This window comes from Anabrus simplex, chromosome 1, assembly GCF_040414725.1.
Source record: "Anabrus simplex isolate iqAnaSimp1 chromosome 1, ASM4041472v1, whole genome shotgun sequence".
NCBI lineage: Eukaryota > Metazoa > Arthropoda > Insecta > Orthoptera > Tettigoniidae > Anabrus > Anabrus simplex.
The window spans coordinates 1,574,762,968-1,574,789,081 of NC_090265.1; the positions used below are offsets into that span (position 1 = coordinate 1,574,762,968).

Here is a 26,114-nt window from a genome sequence, read left to right on the forward strand (position 1 = left end):
ATATAATATAAATCGTACGTAAAGTGCAGAATATAATTATGAATAATGAGTACTAAGAGTATAATTATGAATAATGAGTACTAAGAATATAACTATGAATAATGAGTACTAAGAATATAATTATGAAAAATGAGTACTAAGAATATCATTATGAATAATGAGTACTATAACAACTACTTAAGAAAAAGTTTAGAAAATATATACATTTCTACAGTACACCGAAATATCGCCTTCAGTTGAGAGGTGAAGAGAAGGATTAGTAAGAAGTAGAAGAAGAGGAAGAAGAAGAATATCTGTGAAAGGAAGAGGGAAATGATGATGAAGAGGCGGTAGGAGTAGGTGTTTTCAGGTCATAATTTGATGATTCATGCATGTTTACCTAGTATTTCGACACAGGCATGTTTAAAAGCTAAGCTGCTGGACATGCTTCTGACGTCCACTGGTAAGAGATTCCATTGTCGGGCTGCGGTAACGGTGAATGATTTCGTGTAGATTGCTGTTCTGTGTACAGGAAGGGATAAACACATGGTGCTGCAGGATCGGGTATTTTTGTTATGGTCTGTGGAGAGGAGCTTCATTCGATCACGGAGATAGGCTGGTTGAGAACTTTTAAGAATAGTATGCAAGAAGCAAAGAGTATGAAGTGTGCGTCGTTCTTGCAGGCGAAGCCACCCGAGCCGCATATAAGACGGTGTGACATGGTCAGCGTAACGAAGTCCACAGATAAATCTTACACAGGGCCTTAAAATGTTGTTTTTGGAGTCCTGTAAGGACACGCTGAATACTGTTTCTCACAATGAAGGGCATAAAATGAGCTGTGCTCGGCCCTTCTATGAAAATTTTGATATTTTACTTATTTATGGATTTATTTGATGGGTTTTTGTTTTTGTTTTCTGCCTCCTTGCAACATGGAGTTAAAATCCGAATTTGACAATATAACTACCACAACGACCCATCCGAGTGCCCCATGCACCTTGGTGTAAATTTTTGGCATTGATTAATGAAGGTGTGTACAATGTGTACAATTGCAGGCCTGTAACGAATAAACAGACTTACTTTTGATTTCACAGACCATCCGGGAGATAGTGGGTTCGAACCCCACTATTGGCAGCCCTGAAGATGGCTTTCCATGGTTTCCCATTTTCACACCAGGCAAATGGTGGGGCTGTACCTTAAGGCCAAGGCCGATTCCTTCCCTTTCCTATCCCATCGTCACCATAAGACCTATCTGTGTTGGTGCGACATAAAGCAAATTCTAAAAGAAAATATAGACGTAGACTATATTTCACTTCCTTTGATCATAACTGCTATAAAATATTGATTTAAAAATAGAGTTGTAGTATTCTGGATAACCCGCTTGGTGGCCATGATCGTAAAGTCACTAAGTCTACAGGATGTACCACAACCATACCGACAAAAATTCAGGGATGCTCTTTGTGTTATGTTAAGAATGATGACACAATCAGATTGACGGAGAACGTTTTTCTTTAAGAGAAAATGAGTTTACTTTGGTACTTCCGGGCGCGCGATTCAAATGGCGAACTCGTCGTATTTGCTATGCCAGAGAGCCAGCATCTACCTGTTGCTGTGCGGCAGAGGAGGGAGGGGAAGTGGGAAGTGGGAAGTGGGAGACAGAGGTAATGCGCCACACATCACACATCTTGAAAAGAATCCAAAAGTCACCACTACACTGTTGTGAACTGTACATCGAAGTAGGAGTGGGGGCATACTGAACGTTGAATCAGTTTCAGTGGTGTCTTTAAAAGTAGGGAAGATCACAATATGAAGATAAAATTGGAATTCAAGATGACAAATTGGGGCAACTCGTCGTTGCCGGGACGAAACCTCCTATGTGTTAACATTTTTGGAGATATACTGACCAGCAGCACATACATTATGAAGAGCGAGAATGCCTTGACAATAGTCACGCAATATTGCGCCTTAGATGACAGAACCTTACCGGCCAAAGTCCTAAGCTAAAATAGTTCACATAGGAGGTTTTGTCCCGGCAACGACGAAATATTCGTTTATAGGAAGGTGAGTTAGGGATTGCAATAACTTACCACGGGAGATGTTCAGTAAATTTTCAATTTCTTTGGGGGGGGGGGGGGGGAGTTCGTCAATTTGAATTGCGCGCCTGGAAGTACCAAAGTAACCTCATTATCTCGAATAGAAACATCCTCTCGGCCAGTCCGATTGCACCATCGTTCTTAACATAACACGAAGAGCATCCCTTTTTTTTTTTTTTTTTTGTATAGTTCTGATACACCTGTATAGTATATGGTCCAACACCGTGATTAGCCGTTTCGAGTGCCGTTGTTGGAAATGATGTTCACCATCAGAATGCTGGTCTTAGGCTAAGAGAAGTAGTGGTAGTCTATAAAAGAAGAAATCAGATAACTTACTTGCCATCGTTGATCGGTGTGCCGAAGCTAATTGTGTTGTTGGTTTCCGGTTTCCCTTCGGAATCTTTGTAGAATATCGTCACGTCATCTCCAAGACCCACTGACAGCTGGTCTTCTCCATTGTCACTGTAAATGGTGACGAGGGAGGCACGGTCCATTTCTGTAAGAACAGACTTTTATCAGCATCATGACTGGGTGCCGTATAGCAGTCGAGCATCCCTTTACATCAAGTACCTACCTAACACATTGTATGGGTTCTCAAGAAAAATTAACTTGGAAACATTCAACAATGCAATCAAAACTTGAAAACAATGACTTTGGAAAGAGATTTATTCCAATTTTATTATGGAACATTTTGCGGTTTTGTTGTATAAACTGCAACAGTAGCCTACTTCCTTCACTTTAATACGACTGGATCCATAATTCCTTTGCCTTTATGTCCGAGTACACTACACCCCTCCCCCCCCTCCCCCGCAAACCAAACCCCATGGCGCAACAGCTCCCAAAGGCCATAGTCTACTGCTCAGCCCAAAGGCCTGCAGATTATGAGATGACGTGTGTTCAGCACGACGAATCTTCTTGGCCGTTATTTTTTGATTTCTGGACTGGGGCCGCCATCTCACCGTCAGATAGCTTCTCAATTGTAATCAGGTAGGCTGAGTGCACCTCGAACAAGCTTTCAGATCCAGGTAAAAGTCCCTGACCTGGCTGGGAATCAAATTCGGGGTCTCAGAGTACGAGGCATGCATGCTACCCCTACACCTCGGGGCTGGCCGAATACACTATACAACTAACATTTAAAGAGGCACTTAGTTGACTGAATATTAGGATGATTGAAATTAGAAGTTCAAATTTAGGCAAACAATCATGCCTGGTGACAGGATTTTCAGGCTGCTGGTCAACTGAGGGGTCTGGGCTCCTAAATCCCAGACGCCCCCTTCCCCCTCTCACTTAATTTAGACCAGAACTGCAAAATTGCAGGTTATTTTCTAACCAAGACTTACCTCATTATCAGCCCCTGGTGAAGGAGTTTGCACCAAGAATTGGTGTAATAATGGTGTAAAATTGGTGCAAAACTTTTATCGGTGCAAACGTGGTGTATTTATGATGCTAATTTTGTGCAAAAGTGGCAATGGATGCCACGATTCAACACCAACGAAAATGCACCAAAACTCCACCTTAGCTACACCACATATTTTTTCACATTAATTTACACCATTTTTAGGCTACACCAACAAAGCTGGTGTAAGAGAAGTGATATTTTACACCATAGTTACATCAAAAATGAAGTACATTAATAAGACAACTTCTGCACCAAGTTCGCGCCAAAAATACACAAAAGTTTTTCTTTCAACCTTCTTTATTGTCAACACCACTGTTGTACCAACTTGCTTCAAAAATACTCCAAAGTTACACCAAGGATTTGGATGCATTTGTGGAATCACCGTGGTGTCAATTTAGTGCAAAAATTTGTGCAATTTTCTTCGTATTTACCCGACAAATATAATGGTTCATAATTGGCGTAATCTTGGTGTAAATTTGGTGTATCTTTCGAAGCAAGCATTGTGGTACATTTGTGGAGTAACCTTTGCGCCACTTTGCTGCAAAATTAGTGCATATTCTTTCGCATTTACCCCAAAAATATAGTACAAAATTGGTATAATATTGGTAACATCAGCAAAACAACAACAACAACAACAACGCTAACGTCATGCTTCTCTGCTGCGCACTGACACCTCGCTTTTTAAACAACAAAAGTTTGTATTCCTATCGGCATTTAAATTTATTTAAACTTTAAATTTTTATTTTAAATTCATTGTTTTCGTCCCAGGGGGCCCGGCTCCTGGGCATTTGCTCCCTCTATTTCTCCTTGTAACCAGCCCTGCAGACAATATTATCTCAGATCTGTATTTTATGAACAAGAAAGGACGCTACAGTTCTCGGTGTTATCTACAGGTACTGTTCAGCTGTTTTCATAAATCAATCAATCAATCAATCAATCAATCAATCAATCAATCAATCAATCAATCAATCAATCAATCAATCAATCAATCAATCAATCAATCAATCAATCAATCAATCAATCAATCAATCAATCAATCAATCAATCAATCAATCAATCAATCAATCAATCAATCAATCAATCAATCAATCAATCAATCAATCAATCAATCAATCAATCAATCAATCAATCAATCAATCAATCAATCAATCAATCAATACTCATCTGTATTTAGGGCAGTCACCCAGGGGGCTCCCAATTTGCTGTTTCCCTAGTCTTTTCTTAAACGATTGCAAAGAAATTGTCATCAACATCCGGGCCCTTCTAACAATATTGTCTACTCTTTCTCTCAGTCATTCCTATGTTCGTTCGATACAAGCTTGTAATACTGCAGAGGAATATTCGATGGATTCGTATCACTAAAGGAAATCTTCTAACAATGCAGTTCAAGTATGCCATACATTAAACCACGATCTTCAATTTAGAGAAGCAGATTTTAAAAGGCACATTCTTGGTCGGTCATCAATGGTTTCTCTCCAGCCTTTACGCGAAGATGCTGTTGAAATAAAATTGAGAAGTGGGAAGATCTTCAGATGATAAAGGATTACATCTCCCCCAATTCATCATGAGTTCTACCACAATATACCCCATTTACAGACAGCCGTTATGATGAATGCAAGAAGAGGGAGAGGAGAAACAAGAGGACATGGAGGAAGAAGGGTACAAGGACGGAGAAGTCGAAGAAAGCACTACAAAATGGTACAGCATCATGAGTGTTGCCTCAGGAAGCACATTCTTCAAGAGATACCACAGAAGGGAATGATTCTGATTCTGTAAACACTGACTGTGAGGGGAATGAAAAAGCGACTATGAATAATGTCTCTTATGTGTTGGAGCCACACCACTACATGTTTTCTAGGTTAAGTAGGCTAGCTAGGTGTACTTTGTTTTGAATTGAGGTTTAGAAGATAATTTAGGTAATAATATTAACTTTTTTAAACATTTAAATATTTGTAGGTTCGTTGGTATAATACTTACAAAGACAGATTATCATAAGGAGTTCTAACTTCCACAGCTTTTACATTCGAGCAGACGGTATTTTGTATAGATGACCATTCAAACTATCATGAAGGCAATAATTTACTCAATAATAATAATAATAATAATAATAATAATAATAATAATAATAATAATAATAATAATAATAATTTCGTGCGGCTATTTCTAGCCGAGTGCAGCCCTTGTAAGGCAGGCCCTCTGATGAGGGTGGGCAGCATCGGCCATGTATAGGTAACTGCGTGTTATTGTGGTGGATGATAGTGCTATGTGTGGTGTGTGAGTTGCAGGGATGTTGGAGACAGCACAAACACCCAGTCCCCGAGCCAAGGGAATTAGCCATTTAAGGTTAAAATCTCCGACCCGGCCGGGAATCGAACCCGCGACCCTCTGGACCAAAGGCCAGCACGCAAACCATTTAGCCATGGAGCCGGGCATTTATTCAATTAAATAACACGATACACCTGTAAACTTCGATTCAGTAAAGAAATTAAAGAGAATACACGGTATTTCACTGGAGAATTACTCAACAGTTTTTGGATTGTTGACGATTGCTTGCTGCATTCCGACGAGATCAAAGAGTTCGGTAGAGGGTCGTTGAGTAAACAAATACAAGAATCAGCTGATTACTGTTTTCCGATAATTTGTGGATCAAAGTCCCTGGCATACTTTGTACTATGCACCTTCGGTTATTCATCGAGTAAAAGTTAATAATCAAATTCCTGTATCCCAATAATTGAACATCTCCCTTGGTAAGTTATTCCAATCGCTAACTTCCCTTCCTATAAACGTATATTTGCTCCAATTTGTCCTCTGAATTCCAACTTTTATCTTCATACTAGCACTTATCCGCGGGTTCGCTCGCGTGGATTTCGTAATTTGATCAAAGTAATCGTTCCTCGGCATTGTACTAAGACATTATCTGAAAATTCCTAAAGTATAAGAACTCACCCAAAAATTGCGGTTCATTTACCCCAGAAATTCTTTGTAAACCATGTTTGTGGTATTACCTTTTGGGACTAAGACGACCATGTGACATAAAACAGTACATGTGAGAAACAGTCTTCTCTCAAGTCGAAAAAATAAGCACATGTTTCTTTATTTTTAAAGGAGATTCCAAATACCTATTCCCACATCTGTAACATCAGTTTTTGAGATATATATAAGTATCCCCATAAAAAGAATTCAACCCCTTGATTAGTCCTTCCCCGACCCTCACCCCATCTAAGTGTTTTTTTCCGAATACAAAAATACATGTTTCTTAATTTTTAAAGGATTTTACAAATACACTTAAGAAGATGCAAATTGCATGAAGGCATTGGTCGTTTCTGTTGATTTTCAAGATATGGAACGATGCCATGTAGGTATGTAAACGATCAGAGTTTCAGACCCATTGGATTGTTGCTACAGGTCTCCCCACGTGATTGGTCGCGGAGGAATCAACTCCAGTATACGGACTCTGGTGTAGCGTAGTTGACTTGCAGTCTGTGCAGTGAAGTGGTCCCCGTCAAACATGCCTCGATGACAGAGAAGAGAACGCTATCAACAACTGTCGCCGTTTGAGAGGGCTCGGTTAATTGGGCTGTGTGAGGCTGGACTATCGCTAAGGACTGTCACTGCACGTGTTGGCCGACAGGCATCTACGGTACAACGTGTATGGCAGCAGTGGTCAATGAAGGTACCCACACTCGTAGACCTGGCACAGGCCAGCGCGACAGACAAATGTGAGAGAGAATCGCTGCATCATTCGGATGGCCCGGATGGAAACCCATGCAACAGCAGCGCAAATTCGAGCAGCTGTGGCACCCCACATTACACAACAAACAGTTGGTAATCGCCTGCTTGCAGCTGGCTTACGAGCCCATGTCCTGCAGAAGGTGTTCCATTGACCCCACAACAGCGACTTGTAAGGCTGCCCTGGTGTCGAGAAAGATCGACGTGGGTCGACGAATGGCATAGGGTCGTCTTTAGTGATGAATCGCGCTTCTGTCTTGCGCGCAGTGATCGCCGGAATCGTGTGCGCCGACGTACCGGGGAGAGGGGCCACCCAGATCTTATTGTCGAGAGGCACACAGGACCAACACCAAGCATTCTTGTCTGGGGAGCTATTGGCTTTAATGTGAAATCACAATTAGTGCTTGTTGAGGGCACTATGACTGCTCGACAGTACGTTGATAGGGTACTCAATCCAGTGGTTGTCCCTATGATGGCGAACATAAGTTAATGGGATGTTTCAGCAGGACAATGTCCGGGTTCACACTGCACGCATCTCCAGAGAAGCTGTCCACGACATCACAACCTCAGAATGGCCCGCCAGATCCCCGGACCTCAGTCCTATTGAGCATGTGTGGGACATGATGGGTCGACAACTGGCCAACCGTCCTCAGCCACCCACAACTCTGGAAAAACTGACCCGTGCAGTGCAGCAAGCATGGACCACAATTCCTCAGGAAGCGATCCAGGGCCTTATTGACTCCATGCCTCGACGAATTCATCAATGTATTGCAGCTCGTGGTGGGCACATCCTGTATTGATTTTTGTCCAAACTTGCGGTCAGAGGGACCTAAAAGTGTAATCATCGAATCACAACCGAACACTCGTCCTGCATGTTCAATTGCAGCAATGTAGCACCACTCATTCTGGGTGTTGCAATTTCCATTTTCTTCAGTGTACCAATTTTCACATCTGAAGCATCTTCAGTTTTTAAGATATAAGTATCCTCATAAAAATAATTCAACTATATTTCACTTCTTTTCACCCCCTGTTAAGTACCTTCTCCGAAAAAAGAAAAGGTACAGGTTCCTGTATTTTTAAAGGACTTTCCAAATACTAAGTTTCTTGTCTCTAAAATGTTAAGTTTTTGACGTATAATGTAGATATACCGGTACTCATTTTAAAAATTCACCCGCTTTTCCAATTCGTTTCAGCCCCATAACTGGATTTTCCGAAAACAAAAAAATACGTGTTTCATTATTTTTAAAGGAGATTCCAAATACCAGTTTTCATGTCTGTACGTCTGTAACACCTTCAGTTTTTGAGATAAATGTATAGTCATAAGAATAATTCAACTTCTTCTTCACTTCTACCCCTCTCCCGCCTTAAGTGGATTTTTCGAAAACAAAAGTACGTGTTTCTTTATTTTGAAAGGAAATTCAAAATATTAACCTTCACGTCTGTAACAGCTTCAGTTTTTAAGATAAAGTATCCTCAAAAACATATTTCAACTCCTTATTTACTTATTTTCAACCCCAAGACGTCGATTTTCCAAAAACAAAAAACAAAAAAAAAAACAAATGCGTGTTACTTTATTTTTAAAGGAGTTTCCAAATACTAATTTTCACGTTTGTAACATCTTCAGTTTTTGAAATATAAGTATACTCATAAAAGTAATTCAACTCCTTTTTCACCCCCCTCTTCCTACCCGTTAAGTTGATTCACCCCTCCCCAAAAGTGCGTGTTTCTTTATTTTCAAAGGAGATTCCAAATACCAATTTTCACGTCTTTAACATCTTTAGTTTTTGAGATATAAATATCCTCATACAAATAATTCAACTAATATTTCAATTCATTCAACCCCTTAAGTGGATTTTCCAAAGACAAAAGAACACGTGTGTCTTTACTTTGAAAGAAGATTCCAAATACAAATGTTCATGTTTCTAACATCTTCAGTTTTTGAGATATAAGTATCCTCATAACAAGTATTCAACTCCTTTTTCACCCCAGCCCGTTAAGTTGATTCCCACCCCCCTCCAAAAATGAATGTTTCTTTATCTTTTTAAGGTGATTCCAAATTAAAACTTTTACGTGTGTAACCTTAATATTTTAAGATATAAGTTTCTTCATAAAAAGAATTACATTTTTCACTTTCTTTCACCCTCCCCGCTTAAGTGAATTTTCCGAAAACCAAAAATATTTGTATCTTTATTCATAAAGGAGCTTCCAAATGCCAATTCACAACTGTAACATCTTCAATTTTGAGATATATGTATCATCATAAAAAGGAATTGAACTCCTTTTTCACCGCTCCCGCCCCCAAGTTGATTTCCTCCCCAAAATGCGTGTTCTTCACGTCTGTAACATCTTTAGTTTTTTAGATTTAAGTATCCTCATACAAAGTATTCAACTTATTTTTCAATGAATTCACCCCCCTTAAGTGCAGTTTTTGAAGATAAAAGATTACGTGTTTCTTTACTTTGAAATAAAATTCCAAATACAAATTTTCATATCTGTAACATCTTCAGTTTCTGAGATATAAGTATCCTCATGAAAGTAATTCAACTCCTTTTCCACTCCACCCCCGCCCGTTAAGTGGTTTCCCCCCACCCAAAAATGCGTGTTTCTTTATTTTTAAAGGAGATTCCAGATGCCAATTTCCACGTCTGTAAACTTCAGTTTTGAGATATAAGTTTCTCCAGAAAAAGAATTCAATTTTTTACTTCCTTTCACACTCCCCACTCAAGTGAATTTTCCAATAACAAACAGCACCGTTTCTTTAAAAGAGCTTCCAAATAACAATTATCACTACTGTAACATCTTCAGTTTTTGAGATGTACGTATCCTCGTCAAAGGAATTCAACTCCGTTTTCACCCCCCCCCCCCCCCCACCAAGTTGATTCCCCCAGCAAATGCGTGTTTCTTTTGTTTTTTAAAGGAGATTCCAAGTACCAGTTTTCACGTTTGTAACATCCTTAGATTTTTTTGGTATATATTCTCATACAAATAATTCAACTAATTTTTCAATTCTTTCACTCCCCCGTTAAGGTTTTTTCCTGAAAACCAAAGAATACGTGTTTCCTTATTTTTCAAGGAGATTCCAAATAGTAATTTTCACGTCTGCAACATGTACAGTTTTAGAGATATACTGTAGATAAGTTAATTTTAAAAACTCACCCCCTTTTTCAGTTCCCTTTAAGTGGATTTTCCCAAAAAATATTTATATTTCTTTACTTTTACAGGAGATTTCAAATACCAGTTTCCAAATCTGTAATATGTTACATGTCTGAGATAATTTGCAGATATAGTCTTTTTTAAATTTCACCCCGTTTGTCACTCCTATTCACCCCCTATCCGTCGGATTATCCAAAAAAAAAAAAAAAACAACACAAAAATACGTGTTTATTTTCAAAGGTGATTCCAAATATCAATTTTCATATCTGTAACGTCTTCAGTTTTTGAGATATAAATCTCCTCATGAAAGGTGATCAACCCGGTTTCCCCCCCTTTTCACCCCCCTTAATGGGATTTTCCGAAAACAAAAAATACGTGTTTCTTTATTTCTAAAGGAGATTCCAAATACCAATTTTTACGTCTGTAAACTTTTAAGTTTTTGAGATATAGGTATCCTCATTTTAAAAATTCACCCCCCTTTTAACCCCCTTTGCGACGGAATATCCAAAAATCCTCCCTTAGCGAGTACCTACATGTTAATATGAATGTATCCCCAAAATTTTATTTCTTTATGGCCAGTAGTTTTCGCTCAGCGATGATGAATCAGTCAGTCAGTCTGTCAGAACAAGTTACTTTATATGTATAGGTTGTGATCTTTCCTACTTGTAAAGACACCACTCAAACTTATTCGTCTACTGATGACATTCCTCGCCATCTCTCCACTGGCAGCTCGGAACATACCACTTAAACAAGCAGCTCGTCTCCTTTCTCCCAAGTCTTCCCAGCCCAAACTTTGCAACGTTTTTGTAACGCCAATCTTTTGTCGAAACCACCCAGAACAAATCGAACTTTTTTCTTTTGGGTACTTTCCAGTTCTTCAATCAAGTAATGCTGGTGAGGGTCCCATTCACTGGAACGATACTCCAGTTGGGGTCTTACCAGATACTTATATGCCCTCTCCTTTACATCCTTACTAAAACCCGTAAATACCCTCATAACAATGTGCAGAGATCTGTACCCTTTATTTACAATCCCATTTATGTGATTACCCCAATGAAGATCTTTCCTTATATTAACATCTAGGTACTTACAATTTGTTCTGTCTGCGATTTCTCGCATTGGCTAACGTTAAAACAGTGAGTGGAGTTAGATCTCCTAACGAGAACTTACCTGCCTGCAGACGGACGACAAGCAGCAGTGAAAAGTCAGCGGGGAATCCGTCAGGAAATAGTTCAGCCGTCTGCACGGTGAGCAGTGCCCGCTCGTTGAGGTGGTAGGTGGGGCCATGGCCAGGACAACGCGGCTTCTTCTGCGACACTCCCAACGGCAGTTCGTGTATCCGCGTGGCGCGCAGAATGTCCACTTCGCCCTCTGAAATCACCAATATGACATTTATTTTTAGACTATATACAGTACTACATAATATGTCAGTCCACAAAATAAGATGGAAACTAGAATATAGTCAAGAAAGTGTAGAACAGAACACCACAGGATATCGTGGTTAATACAGTCACTGCGGACACTAAACAGTATTGGGGAATCTGCGGATTGCTTCTGTTCTGATATAAAGACAATTAGAAATTCAGTATTACATATGACAAAATAACAGATCTCTATGTAGTATTGTAAGATGTTAATTTTTGAATATTATAGTTTGTAATAATTTGTAAATAATATGTAATTATATGTGTCAATCAATCAATTATTTTTTTTTTTGCTAGGGGCTTTACGTCGCACCGACACAGATAGGTCCTATGGCGACGATGGGATAGGAAAGGCCTAGGAGTTGGAAGGAAGCGGCCGTGGCCTTAACTAAGGTACAGCCCCAGCATTTGCCTGGTGTGAAAATGGGAAACCACGGAAAACCATTTTCAGGGCTGCCGATAGTGGGATTCGAACCTACTATCTCCCGGATAATCAATCAATCAATCAATCAATCAATCAATCAATCAATCAATCCTGATCTGCATTTAGGACAATCGCCCAGGTGGCAGATTCCCTATCTGTTGTTTTCCTAGCCTTTTCTTAAATGATTGCAAAGAAATTGGAAATTTATTGAACATCTCCCTTGGTAAGTTATTCCAATCCCTAAGTCCCCTTCCTATAAACGAATATTTGCCCCAATTTGTCCTCTTGAATTCCAACTTTATCTTCATATTGTGATCTTTCCTACTTTTAAGACACCATCCAAACTTATTCGTCTACTGATGTCCTCCCACGCCATCTCTCCACCGACAGCTCGGAACATACCACTTAGTTGAGCAGCTCGTCTCCTTTCTCCCAAGTCTTCCCAGCCCAAACTTTGCAACATTTTTGTAACGCTACTCTTTTCTCGGAAATCGCCCAGAACAAATCGAGCTACTTTTCTTTGGATTTTTTCCAGTTCCTGAATCAAGTAATCCTCGTAAGCGCAAACAATGCTTCCATTGTACAAAAATAATTTCTGAACCCATACTGTGTTTCGTCCGGTCTTGTTCATACTTAGTCTTGATTCTGTTATGTATTGCACGAAGGAATACTTTAAGTGTGTGGCTTATGAGGCTTATTAGCCTATAATCATTACACTTACATGCCTTTTGCTTCTTTGGCAACGGGATGACTGTAGAAAACAGCCAGTCAGATGGGATGTCTCCAGTATTATAGTAGTATAGAACAACTTTACCAAGAATTGGATATTGTCTTCGTCAATCATTTTAAGAAGTTCTACAGGGATGTTATCTGGACCTGGTGATTTCTTGCTTTTTGAAACTTTCATAGCATATAGCACTTCTGATTTAAGAATGTCAGGGCCTTCACAATTAGCTCGGTGGTTAGTTTCCTCACCTCTCTGATCACAGAAAAGTTCTTTCAGATAATTTTCCCAAGTATTTAAAACTTCTTCTTCTTCTTCATTAATAATAGGGCTGTTTGTGGCATCAACCAGTACAGAAAGGTTACGTTTTCTGTACATGCCAGCTATTTCCTTTAATTTTCGATGTATATTGAACAGATCATGTTTAGACTGAAAGATTTCCATTTCCACACATTGTTCTTTCATCCAGTTCTCTTTCGCAGCACGTATTTCTTTCCTTTTGTGGCGTTGTAATTTTTGTATTCCTCTGCATCATTTTTTACTAATCTTCGTTGTCCCATTAGTTCAAGAATATCATCTGTCATCCATTTATTTTTCTTCATTGGATATATCTTTTGATCTTTGTTTTGAAGAAGTACCTCTACCCGACTTTTAAACTGATTCCATAAATCATTTGCTGTTTCGCAGTTATTGATATTGATTTCTTTTAAATGCCCATTCAAATCCTGAGCAATTTTCTGCCGAGTTTCACAATTTTGTAGATTAGGGGTATTTAGTACCTTTCTTCTAGGCTTATTCTTCATGATTTTCAGACGAACTTTTACATTAGCTATCAATGGATTATGATCCGAGGAAATATCTGCACCTCGATATGCTGCGACTCTTTTGATGGAATTTCTGAAACGCTTGTTTATCAGAATGTAAACAATTTGGTTCTTTGTTGGGTCAGGATTCTGAGGATCATCTTTAGGAGCTTTCCATGTGTATAAACGACGTTTTGGAAGTTTGAACCATGTATTGGTGAGAACCATTTGATGTTCTACACAAAATTCGTACAGCTTTTCTCCCCGGTCATTGCATTTACCAAGCCCAAATTCGCCTACCAAGTCGAAAAGACGCCCTTGACCAATTTTTGCGTTGAAATCACCCATTATGATAGTTATTTAATCCTTCTCCAGGTCTTTAAGAAAGTGTTCCAAGTTGTTCATAGAATGTTTCTACTTCGTCATCATACTTTTTGTCCGCTGTTGGTGCATATATCTGCAAGATGTTTACGTTAAAAGGTGAGCATAAAAGCTGTAATAACATGATTCGATCAGAGACTGGTACTATGTTGCTGACATACTTCGTAAGTTCTGAATTTATAAAGATTCCGACTCCATTTCTATGATCTTTATCATTATCTTCGTTACCAGAGTAATAGAATGTACCATCATCACGATGACATTTACCTGCACCAGGCCAGCGAACTTCACTAATTCTCATTAATGGTGTTCTTAATCTAACCATTTCCTTGATAAGATTGTCAAGCTTGCCAGCTGCATAGAGACTTCTGACGTTCCAAGTCCCCATCCTTATTGCGGAATTCACTAATTTGAGCCGGGAGATTCTTAGCACCCCTCCCCTCATTTAAGGGCTGCCCGGACTAGGGACCGTTTCTTTCCGATTTCTCGCCATAGTGATTTCCTGGGAATTTATACCAGTGTGGTTTCCCCTTGCCTTCACTGGTGTAGACTCAGCCGCCCCTAACATGGAGAACAGACGCTGTTGGTAGCCGCCCCTAACATGAAGTACAGACGCTACCTGATGGATTCTAGTGGCATTTTCTCCACTAAGGGACCATCACCCTCCTAAGGGAGCTCCTCCGCCATAAGCCGTTGGCTCCTTTAGGGTGTCAGGTTATTTCCCGCCGCCCAACACTCGGCGTTGAGTCGCTGGCTGTACGGTCTACTCCATACCGTAGCAGGATAACCTGGCCAGACAGTCCGTATACTGGAGTTGATTCCTCCGCGACCAATCACGTGGGGAAACCTGTAGCAACAATCCAATGGGTCTGAAACTTTGATCGTTTACATACCTACATGGCATCGTTCCTTATCTTGAAAATCAACTCAAACGACCAATGCCTTCATGGTGTTGCAATTTCCATTTTCTTAAGTGTATATAAAGTATCCTCAAAATTGCATTCCTTTATGTCCAGTATTTTTGGCTCGGGGAAGATAAACGGACCAACTACATTGGTATTGGTGTGAATCAGTCAGTCAGTTAGTCAGGACATGTTAATATATATACAGGGTGAAGCGTAATTCGCGCACTCGGGCGTCGCAGCGCGACTCCTCACATGCCAGCAATAAAAAAATGTCTCTTACAAAATTTCGTCTTGCGAGTATATCCGGTAGAAAACAGACGTTGAAGAGTAGCAATCTGGCAACACTGTAAGCATATGTAGGGTAATTACCGCTGTCAGCACGTCCTTGTCCTGCTGTACAGTTGGTGCAGTGGGTAGAGTTTTTGGTTGGCATGCAGGAGGTCGATGGTTCGATCCTGGGTTGAGGCGCATTTTTTATTTGCTAATTTCCATCTGACATTACCTACTGTAATACAGTAAGACACCGTTTCTGAGGTTATATGTATCCTACATTTACAACATTTTGTAACGCTGAAACAACAAATACCTGGTTAGACTAATAAGAAATAGACAGGTGAAACAAATGACCAGTCATAGGACAGAATAACTACACAAACAATATCACTTTCGATATGCTAAAGATGATAGCACAGTACAATAACACAACATCTACCTTGTCATTTACATACTAAATGTATAATAATAATGTTATTTGTTTCACGTTCCACGAACTACCTTTTTAAGGTTTTCGGAGACTCCACCATACTACATGTAATATGATCGCGCAGATGTAGCACATTAGCACTAATACTGTCCATATTAAATTCACGCCCACGACGTGGAAAGGGCGCCTTTCAAAGCTGACTAATGAAAACGATTGTTCGTCCATTTCTAGGATCGTATTATGTAAGTGCAAATGGTTTCTAGAGGACCCACTGCAATCGCTGTTGACGATTAAGATGCCAGATACCATACCACCTGGACTACATTTACGAAATAAAAAACATACGCCTCAACCCAGGATCGACCACTCGACCTCCTGTATGCTATCCCAAAACTCTATCCACTGCACCAACTGTACAATACGACTACCTTCTGCTAACAGGGGTAGTTATCCTAGATGTGGTTACAGCGTTGCCAGATTGCTACTCTTCAACGTCGTTTTTCTGCCGGATATACTGGCAAGACGAAATTTTGTAGGAGACATTTTTTCATTGCTGGCATGTGAGGAGTCGCGCTGCGACGCCCGAGTGCGCGAATTACGCTTCACCCTGTATACTAGTTTGGCATATTTTGAATTCAGTGGTGGGTTCATTTCTGCAATTATGGTTCTCACAACAGAGGACAAAGTATTGATCGAGGAACATTATTTCTGGTCATATAAAGTGGGACGTCAGAATGGGCTGAGTTTGCTTCACATTAAAGAACAATACGAGAAATGATTAATAAGGAAGCACCAAATAAGAGAACAATGTTAGCAGTTGTTGTCAAGTTTTGTCATACACGATCAGTCTTATGTCAATGAAAGTGGACAACAGGGCACCGAAGAACTGTAACCACAAATGAGAATCATGGACGATTTCTCCAAAAGGTGTTACACTCCCTAAAGTGTAGTCTAAGACTGAAACTTGCTTGTGCCAGAAGTCTGTTTGGCAGATGTTTAAAGAGCTGGATGGATCTGCATACTGCATTCAAGTTTCTCAGTGTCTAACAGAAAGGGATGAGTGAGCCTGATTGCAGTATTGCAGCTAAGTGTTGTCCATGATGTATGTAAATAATTAGTTATAGGAAATTGATTATTGGTGTAGTTCACCATTTGTAATTGGGAATAGCTTGTAGGTGGTTAATCTATCTATCTATCTATTCTATCTATCTATGTACGATACTACCTAATAGTTTATTTCAGAATTTGCTTTACGTCGCACCGACACAGATAGGAAAATGTTAGGAATCGGAAGGAAACGGCCGTGGCCTTAATTAAGGTACAGTCCCCATCATTTGCCTAGTGTAAAAATGGGAAACCACGGAAAACCATCTTCAGGGCTGCCGACAATGGGGTTCGAACCCACTATCTCCCGAATGCAAGCTCACAGCGGCGCGGCCCTAACCACACGGCGAACTCACTCGGTATAATACTTAATAGTTTTTTTCTAGTCCAATAGTTTCTAATTCTACTAAATATACTTTCTACCGTTTAATAACTTCTGTGAAGAGAAAAAAAGTAAACTCGTGTCCTTGTATTCCTCGAGGTAGTGCAGCTCTTTTCAGGCAAACTCCCTCTGGGGATGAGGTGCATTTACCATCCTAAACCACATACCTACCGGGCGAGTTGGCCGTGCGCGTAGAGGCGCGCGGCTGTGAGCTCGCATCCGGGAGATAGTAGGTTCGAATCCTACTATCGGCAGCCCTGAAGATGGTTTTCCGTGGTTTCCCATTTTCACACCAGGCAAATGCTGGGGCTGTACCTTAATTAAGGCCACGGCCGCTTCCTTCAAACTCCTAGGCCTTTCCTATCCCATCGTCGCCATAAGACCTATCTGTGTCGGTGCGACGTAAAGCCCCTAGCAAAAAAAAAAAAAAAAGGAAATAACCACATACCAGCCCTCCTGCAATTCGTGAATCTCTGGTAGTACCGGGAATCAAACCCGGGCCTCCGAAGATGGCAGTTAATAGCGCTAACAGTTATGCCATGGATACGAACGAATAACGTCTACACAATGAAATGGCGTATGGCTTTTAGTGGCGGGAGTGTACGAAGACATGTTCGGCTCGCCAGATGCAGGTCTTTTGATTTGACTCCCTTAGGCGACCTGTGCGTCGTGATGAGATGAAATGATGATGAAGACGGCACATACACCCAGCCAGATAAATTAACCAACGATGGTTAATTTCCCGACTCTGCCGGGAATTAAACCCGGGACCCCTGTGACCAAACGCCAGCACGCTAACCATTTAGCCATGGAGCCGGACAACGCTACACATTTTCTCATGTACACGAAGAACTGGCTGTACGCGTGGATCAGATTTTTTAAATAGCTTTTAACCTTAATATTAGTCTTGAAAATATTGGTTAGCGGTGCGCAGCTGTGAGCTCGCATCCGCGAGATAGTGGGTTCGAACTCCACTGTCGGCAGCCCTGAAGATGGTTTTCCGTGGTTTCCCATTTTTACACGAGGCAAATGCTGGGGCTGTACCTTAATTAAGGCCACGGCCGCTTCCTTCCCATTCCTAGGCCTTTCCTGTCCCGTCGTCGTCATAAGACCTATCTGTGTCGGTGCGACGTAAAAAAAAAAGAAAAAAAAGAAAATCAATCCCATCATCAGCCGAAGTGCAGCTGCCAGCTGCAGGACATCATCTTCAATATGGACATTGGAGGATGCTTAACAGATAAAGATCTGGAGTCTTCTTATTTTCCTACCTCTTTTCCCACACCTGTGGGCTCGCGGGTACGAACTGTGTCACACACATGTGGATTTGGCCCTGTTTTATGGGTGGATGCCCTTCCTGACATCAACCCTATATGGAGGAATGCGTGTTACTGTGGTAGTTGGTAGTGTAGTGTGTTCTGTGAATATGAGGAGGAAAGCGTTGGGACAAACACCCAGTCCCCGGGCCAAAAGAATTAATCAGAGGCGATTAAAATCCCCGAACCGGCCGGGAATCGAAACCGGGACCCTCTGAACCGAAGGCCTCAATGCTGACCATTTAGCCAATGAGTCGGACAGATTAAGACCAACTTGAAAAGGTGGGGGTACGGTGATCAAGATTTGTGTGAGTGCGGTGAAAAGCAAGATCATGGACACCTTCTCATCTGTAGAAATCTGCCTAAAACATGTAGTATGAAGGATTCGGTGGAAGCCAATGAATGTGCCATCTCGACAGTTGAATACTGGAGACACCAAATGTAAATAGAGTAGTTGTAAATATATTGTAGTGATTTCGGACTCGGATAAATAAAAATAAATACCAACCCTCCAACGCGCATATACCCCTTCACGTAGTTTCCAACCATCCTGTATATATACTGTAAAAGCAAAGCTATCTGCGTAAAGGTCATGAAGGCCCTTGGAGGAGGAGAAAGTAAAGGCTTTCACTATCCACTACCTCGGCACTAAATGGGATAGAGTGGTCAGCTATATGCCTGGCCGCCTTTGCCCCAGGAATTGACCTGGTATTCATTTTAGGTGCCGGCCCCGTGGTGTAGGGGTAGCATGCCTGCCTCTTACCCGGAGGCCCCGGGTTCGATTCCCGACCAGGTCAGAGATTTTCGCCTGGACCTGAGGGCTGGTTCGAGGTCCACTCAGCCTACGTGATTAGAATTGAGGAGCTATCCTACGGTGAGATGGCGGCCCCGGTCTAGAAAGCCAAGAATAACGGCCGAGAGGATTCGGCGTGCTGACCACACGACACTTCGTAATCTGCAGGCCTTCGAGCTGAGCAGCGGTTGCTTGGTAGGCCAACGCCCTTCAAGGGTTGTAGTGCCATCGGGTTTGGTTTTTATTCATTTTAGATGTAAGCTTAGTAAACTTCAGGGCCATGTGCCACTCTAGAAATGACATCTCGTTTCTTAAATTTTTCTTCTTCGTGATGGGATTCGAATCGGCGTCGTTCCGGATGAACAGAGCACGGCTTTACCGCTCGAGCCCTCCCAGTCTGATAATGAACAGCCGCTTCTGTACCAAGCATGTAAGTCATAGGCCCTAGAACCGAAAACTATGTATTTTTATAATAATCATATAGATTAATTTTAAAAACTTGATGTGCGGTATCTTGAGTCATTATCCCCTTGTATTTGTGTGCAGAGTATCTGTAGGAAGGGCCAGATAAGATAGATATGTTTCTAGGAGTCTGATGGTGGTATATTTAAGGACAAAGGCAAAGTCACCTCCGTACAGGCCATGAAGGCCCTTGGAGGAATGGAAGGTAAAGCCTTCCACCATTGTTAACCGCGGCACGTGATGGGGTAGAGTGGTTAGCTCTACGCCCGGCCGCCTTTGCCCCCAGGAATTAACCTTGTACTCATTTTTGGTGTAGGCTGAGTGAACCTCAGGGCCATATGCACATCCGGAAGTGGAAATCTCATTTCTTAAATTTTACGACTTCCTGACGGGGATTCGAACCCACGTCCTTCCGGGCGAACCGAGCACGCCTTTACCGCCTCGGCCAGGCAGCCCCTGGTGGTATATTTAGGCTTAATTAATTATTTGGGAACTTGAATTCATGTATCGGAAGTAAAGAATCCTATCCGTTCTGCTTCTTGGCTGAATTGTCAGCATAGATGCCTTTGATTCAGAGGGCCCCGAGTTCGATTCCCGTTTGGGAATTTCAACTTCATATGCCGGTGGTTAATTCCTCTCTCTTGGAGACTGTGCGTGTGTGTTACACTTCTTTGCTTACTGCCAATCACCACAGAAACACATAATTGCGAATACACCCCTTCACATTGCGTTGGCATCAGGAAGGCATCCGAACGTAAAACTGGCTCAAGTCCACACCAAGTATCGACCCCAGTAAAGTGGAAAAGAGGCCAGGAAGAAGAATAAGTAGTAGTAAAGAACCCTGTCTCTAATATGATTCCCACATGGCGAAACGTTCTCTAGGAGAACTTTGTTTGTCAGGATTTTCTCTTACTCATCTTATTCGTTAATATGGGCCAATGCAACACATTTTATTATTTTCCCTCCCTCTCGAATGTGATATTTACACGAACTATAATGATAATCCTTATTACTTATTTGTTAATTTAATCCTCCAACACTGACATTTTAGGACGCTTAAATGCGACTACTCTTTACTCATAAACTTCCGGCATGTTAAAAAACTCTTGTGGGGAAGAAGTCCGATATTCCCGAGTCTCTTAAAATCTATAGAAAATTGAAAAGTAAACAAATAAAATTATCATTATTAAATCGATTTTGGCCGACTATGGACCACGGAATTAACTCTTTATGGTTTCAGTTTCGGTTGGCGCCATTATTCCTTCAATCACTTGCTTAGAGCTTCTTTCTTTTCATCCGTCTTGGTCGCTGTTTATGGTTTCTGGAATCACTGAAATGTTTGTTTCTTGTTCCGGAATGTGGTTCAGTTGCGGATGTGTTGTTCCATAATGTTAATTTCTTTCAGATCCTTCTTAGTGTTAATAAACCACTTTTCATATGAGTTGCCTGTTCTATTGGACTTGTTAAAATGGCTAAAAACATTTTTATTGAGCCTGTAGTAGCTCATTCTCGATATGTGTCCGAAGAATTTAATCCTTCGTTTTGTATGACTTCTGATAGCCTGCCGCATATTTTGTACAACTCTTTGTTGCTGCGTAATCGGTATGTGTTAGCGCATTTTCTGGCTCCGAGGATTTTTCTTAGGAGTTGTCTTTCTTTCTTCTCGATTTACTCGATATCTTTTCTGATTATTAATCCTAGGCATTCTGAAGTGTATAGCCACTGTGGTTGGATTACTGTCTGATGGTATCTTAGCTTAGTCTTAACTGAAATCGCTTTCTTGTAACTGTGTTCTGCGTAAGATGGGATGCAAGCTCCATTTTCCTGGCTTTCCTTGATTTGCATCTTTATCTAGTTATTATTATTATTGTTATTATTATCCAGCGTTTTATCACTCCATCAACATCTATCAATTTTAGGGGTAGCAGACCGAGCTCGATAGGTGCAGTCGCTTAAGTGCGGCTAGTATCCAGTATTCGGGAGATGGTGGGTTCGAACTCCACTGTCGGCAGCTCTGAAGATGGTTTTCCGTGGTTTCCCATTTTCACACCAGGCAAATGCTGGGGATGTGCCTTAATCAAGGCCACGGCTACTTCCTTCCCATTCCTAGGCCTTCCCTATCCCATCGTTGCCACAAGACCTGTGTCGGTGCAACGTAAAGCAAAAAATAATAATTCACACCAGGCAAATGTTGGGGCTGTACCTTCATTCAGGCCACGGCAGCTTCCTTCCCAGTCCTAGCCCTTTCCTGTCCCACCGTCACCATAAGACCTATCTGTAGCGGTGCGACTTAAAGCCAAATCCCCCCCCCCCCAAAAAAAAAGACGTAGCAACGTTTTAGCGAAATGGCTCTACGGTAGGCTAGGTAAATGTTATAGTAGGGGGACCTATCAGACGCCCCTGCTACATCCACCAATGTCCCTAATCGTCGAACGAGATACAGGAACTTCTGTAAGACGACATCCACCCACTTGTTATCCTCCCGCAACCTGCGAGAGACCTGTACCTACATTAAGAAACTGTGCCGGCGTATTGCTCCCAGGTGAACACTCTAAAAACATGAGGATATTTGCTTGGCCCTCAAGGTCACCCGACCTCACTTCTATCTGGTATGCTGTTGAGAGGGATGTGCACAGCCTGGGCCCTGCTCCGAACAATTTCCGTGCATTGTGTGAGGCTGTGCAGCGATTGTGGTTCAGTATGGCTCCCCAATACCTCTAGTGTATTGTGCAGTTAATGTACCATCGAATCGCCAACGGCATTAGGTATATCTAATAAAGTACAATTCCTCGTCAGTGTACTAAGCGACTGTGTCGGAATCAGTTCCACAACCGCTAGCATATGAGATGAGCGCCTTACCAACTCCAGTGCACAGCCGTCCCCGCTTCTGGTAGGAACTTTCTACAAGCTCTGTGTGTCCAGTCGTCTGTCAATGTAGAGATACAATGTGTGTTTATCAAATTATTATTAATGTGCTAATTCTAGTTCCTTAAAAATACTTTTGATGTCTGCAGACATTGTACGCCTTCTTTTTGTTTTTCTTCCACTTTTTTTTACTGGAGATAATAAACGCAAGTATGTGGACGTTCTTATCTAGCTCACTGTGAAGGCCACGTATGCCTGGGATGTTTATGAAAACAGATGATGCTGTCATAGCATCGTTCTTACTCATTCGCTCGTTCTCCAGTTGCTGCTTCTCCATCCGGAAAGATAAAATGAACAGTGGATGGATTAGGCCTAGTTCTGAGTGTACCTAGGCCCACTTGTGAAAACTTGTTTGGACGTCTTGTCTTTTTTACAAGCTGCTTTACGGCGCACCGATACAGATAGGTCTTATGGCAACGACGGAATAGGAACGGGCTAGGAGTGAGAAGGAAGTGGCCTTGGCCTTAATTATGTTACAGCCACAACAATTGATCGTGTGAAAATGGAAAATCACGGAAAACCATCTTCAGAGCTGCCGACAGTGGGGTTCAGAACCCACTATCTCCCGAATGCAAGCTCACAGCTGGTTCAGAAACTAGAATTGGGTGTACTAAGCCTCCGGTATCATAATTGGCCCCTCACTTTCACCTCTTCTACCCAATCTTCTTTGGTCTACTCTTGTTATTTTCCAACTCTGACGGTAGCAGGTTTCCGAGGTCTAGGAAACCTCCTTATTCATGCCCTTCGTGGGTATTCTCTTTCATTTGCTGATACCTAAATTTCTCCAAGGGTTGGTCTTATTCATCCTTTTCCTTCTGATTAAAGTTGGGATCATTATCTAGTTAAAATTTAAAGCAACAATCACCACCATCTACATTATAAGTGTAGATTAACTACACTCAAGTAAGTCACTATCAGTACCAGGATTTGAACCTCAACTCTGCTAACAGGGTCACTTCTCAGTTCTGTCAAGAAGCGTGATGGTCCATACTCAGATGCTCAGATTAGCCAGACAGCAAAAGCAGACTGTGTAGTACATAACTGCCACATACCTTTCTTCAGTAAAGAGGTTCATTGATTGTGGTAAATACGGGCTATCGGTATCACTCGCCGATTGTTACTGAGAAAAGTTAGCCGCCGGCAATACACTACAAGTAGGAGAATACAGCTTGAGAGGGATGAATATGGACTCTACTCCGAAGCAAAAATGTACCAGTGAAAGCCAAATAAAGAATGTACATACAAGATATATTATAGGTAGTTGTGGTGGTGATTGTTGTAATAATAATAATGTTATTGGCTTTACGTCCCACTAACACGGTTTTCGGAAACACCGAGGTGACAGACTTTAGTCCCACAGGAGTCCTTTTATGTACCAATAAATCTACCTACACGAGGTTGACGTATTTAAGCACCTTCAAATACCACCGGTCTGAGCCAGGATCGAACCTGCGAAGTTGGCGTCAGAAGGCCATTGCCTCAACCATCTGAACCACTCAGCCCGCCAGTGATGGTTGCGTTAAGAGGAAGTACAGCTGAGGAATCCTCTCTCTTGACACTAATCAAGAAGAACAAACCTTACAAACGTAATACAGTCGGGGAAGGAAGAGAACAAGAGTTGACCAAGGAAGGTCAGATAGGAAAGATAAAAGTGAGGAGACTGGCAGAAATAAGTAAAAGCAAAGTCAGACCCAGCAATAGATGCCGTGGTCGTCAATTTAGCTCCATGATGAGAGACTCTCTTTTAGTTGCCTCTTACCAGGGTGTAACAAATGTGATACGGGCCCCCTCAAATGAAATGCAAAACGTATGAATAACTACTATAAATGTAATTATAGCAAGTAGAATTACTGCGATAAATTATTAAATTATATTAACAAAGGGATAATTCGTTATTGTAAGATTATTAAAAGTAGCGTTTTATTTGACTGCCTCCGTGGTTTAACAGCTAAGCTGCTGAACTCCCAACCATGAACCATTTAGATGTTCGTACTTCAAATGGGTTACATTTTTCAGTAAATCCAGAACTATACTCTGTAACCGATACTGAAGTCTCGGTTACAATAATTTATTCGATTACAAGACAGAAAAGTATGCGAAAATAATAAATAAATAACTGTCAAAATAAAGTTTCAAACATATCAAACCTCACAACTGATAAGCCTAATATTGCTCACGCGCATAGAAATCTCGTTCGAAAGTGAGTTGACTGATTGTTACTACATCAAGGTATTGTTGGAATTATACATTGTTGTCGAATAAATGTGTGGAACAAGTTAAATGATTAGTAAAATTTGTGCATAATACAATCTCAGGTACACTACACATCTAGGATATATTATTTTCTAACCCTCAAATGGTTAAACGACGATCCATCGCCCTTTTTGTACACGTTGTTGTGGTCAACGACGATACATCGACTACCGAGCTCGATAGCTGCAGTCGCTTAATTGCGGCCAGTATCCAGTAATCGGGAGATCGTGGGTTCGAGCCCCACTGTCGGCAGCCCTGAAGATGGTTTTCCGTGGTTTCCCATTTTCACACCAGGCAAATGCCGGAGCTGTACCTTAATTAAGGCCACGGTCGCTTCCTTCCACTTCCTAGGCCTTTCCTATCCCATCGTCGCCGTAAGACATATCTGTGTCGGTGCGACGTAAAGCAAATAGCAAAAAAAAAAAAAAAAAAAAAAAAAAAAGAAAAAAAATACATCGACTGTTTTGCAGCCGTTCATTAGACACGCTCTCGTTATGCGTAGTAACACACAAATGTGCTCTATGTAGTATCATTTTAAACAGCAGATTACAGTCTCTCTTTTTACTCTAGTTGCTTGGTTGTAGATTGCCGTTTAAATGTACTGCACAGCCTTAAAATTCAGTCATTACCTTAACTGCGCAGTACAATATGGCGCCTTGCCGCGTCACGGTGTCGTTCTGTTGTACGCGCTGTTTTTATCAGTGTTTTGCGGAAATGGCGAGTAATTTAGTTTCAAGTCCCAAGAAATTTGAGTTCAAGTCCCATTCGGAAGATGGATGAAATAATGAGTGACGCGAGTGATATGAATGATAATGACAGTGACATTGACAGACTTCCTGGAAAGCTGGAACGTTTATGCGTAATCTGTGGACCAACAAAAAAGGGGAAGGACCCGGCATTTGTGCCCTGGTTGTAACTGTGCCGTTCACAGGGGGTGTTACCACAATTTACAGCACTTTTGGAGGCCTGAAAGGAGAGGAAGAAAAAGGAGAGAGCAGTCTAATTCTGGTAGCTCCTCTGAGTGACTTTGCGGGGGCGTTCTAGTGCTTGTGTATACATGTATATATATCTTTATTTGTGTATATAACTTCTAAAGTGTTTATATTTTTTTGAAGTGCATAAAATTGTGTACAACATTGTGATTTGACTTTCTCGGAAGTCGAGTATT

The 26,114-nt window shown here is 41.3% G+C and overlaps 1 protein-coding gene across 1 annotated transcript in view; it reads right to left on the reverse strand.

The window, feature by feature from the left end:
* LOC136858544 (collagen alpha-1(V) chain) overlaps nucleotides 1–26,114 on the reverse strand; it is a 394,943-nt gene that overhangs the window by 231,836 nt on the left and 136,993 nt on the right. Inside the window, exons 2-3 of the mRNA XM_067138158.2 lie at nucleotides 11,521–11,721; nucleotides 2,406–2,565 (exon numbers count right to left, since the gene is read on the reverse strand). Coding sequence (XP_066994259.2) covers nucleotides 2,406–2,565; nucleotides 11,521–11,721 — 361 coding nt within the window. The remainder of the gene's footprint in view (nucleotides 1–2,405; nucleotides 2,566–11,520; nucleotides 11,722–26,114) is intronic.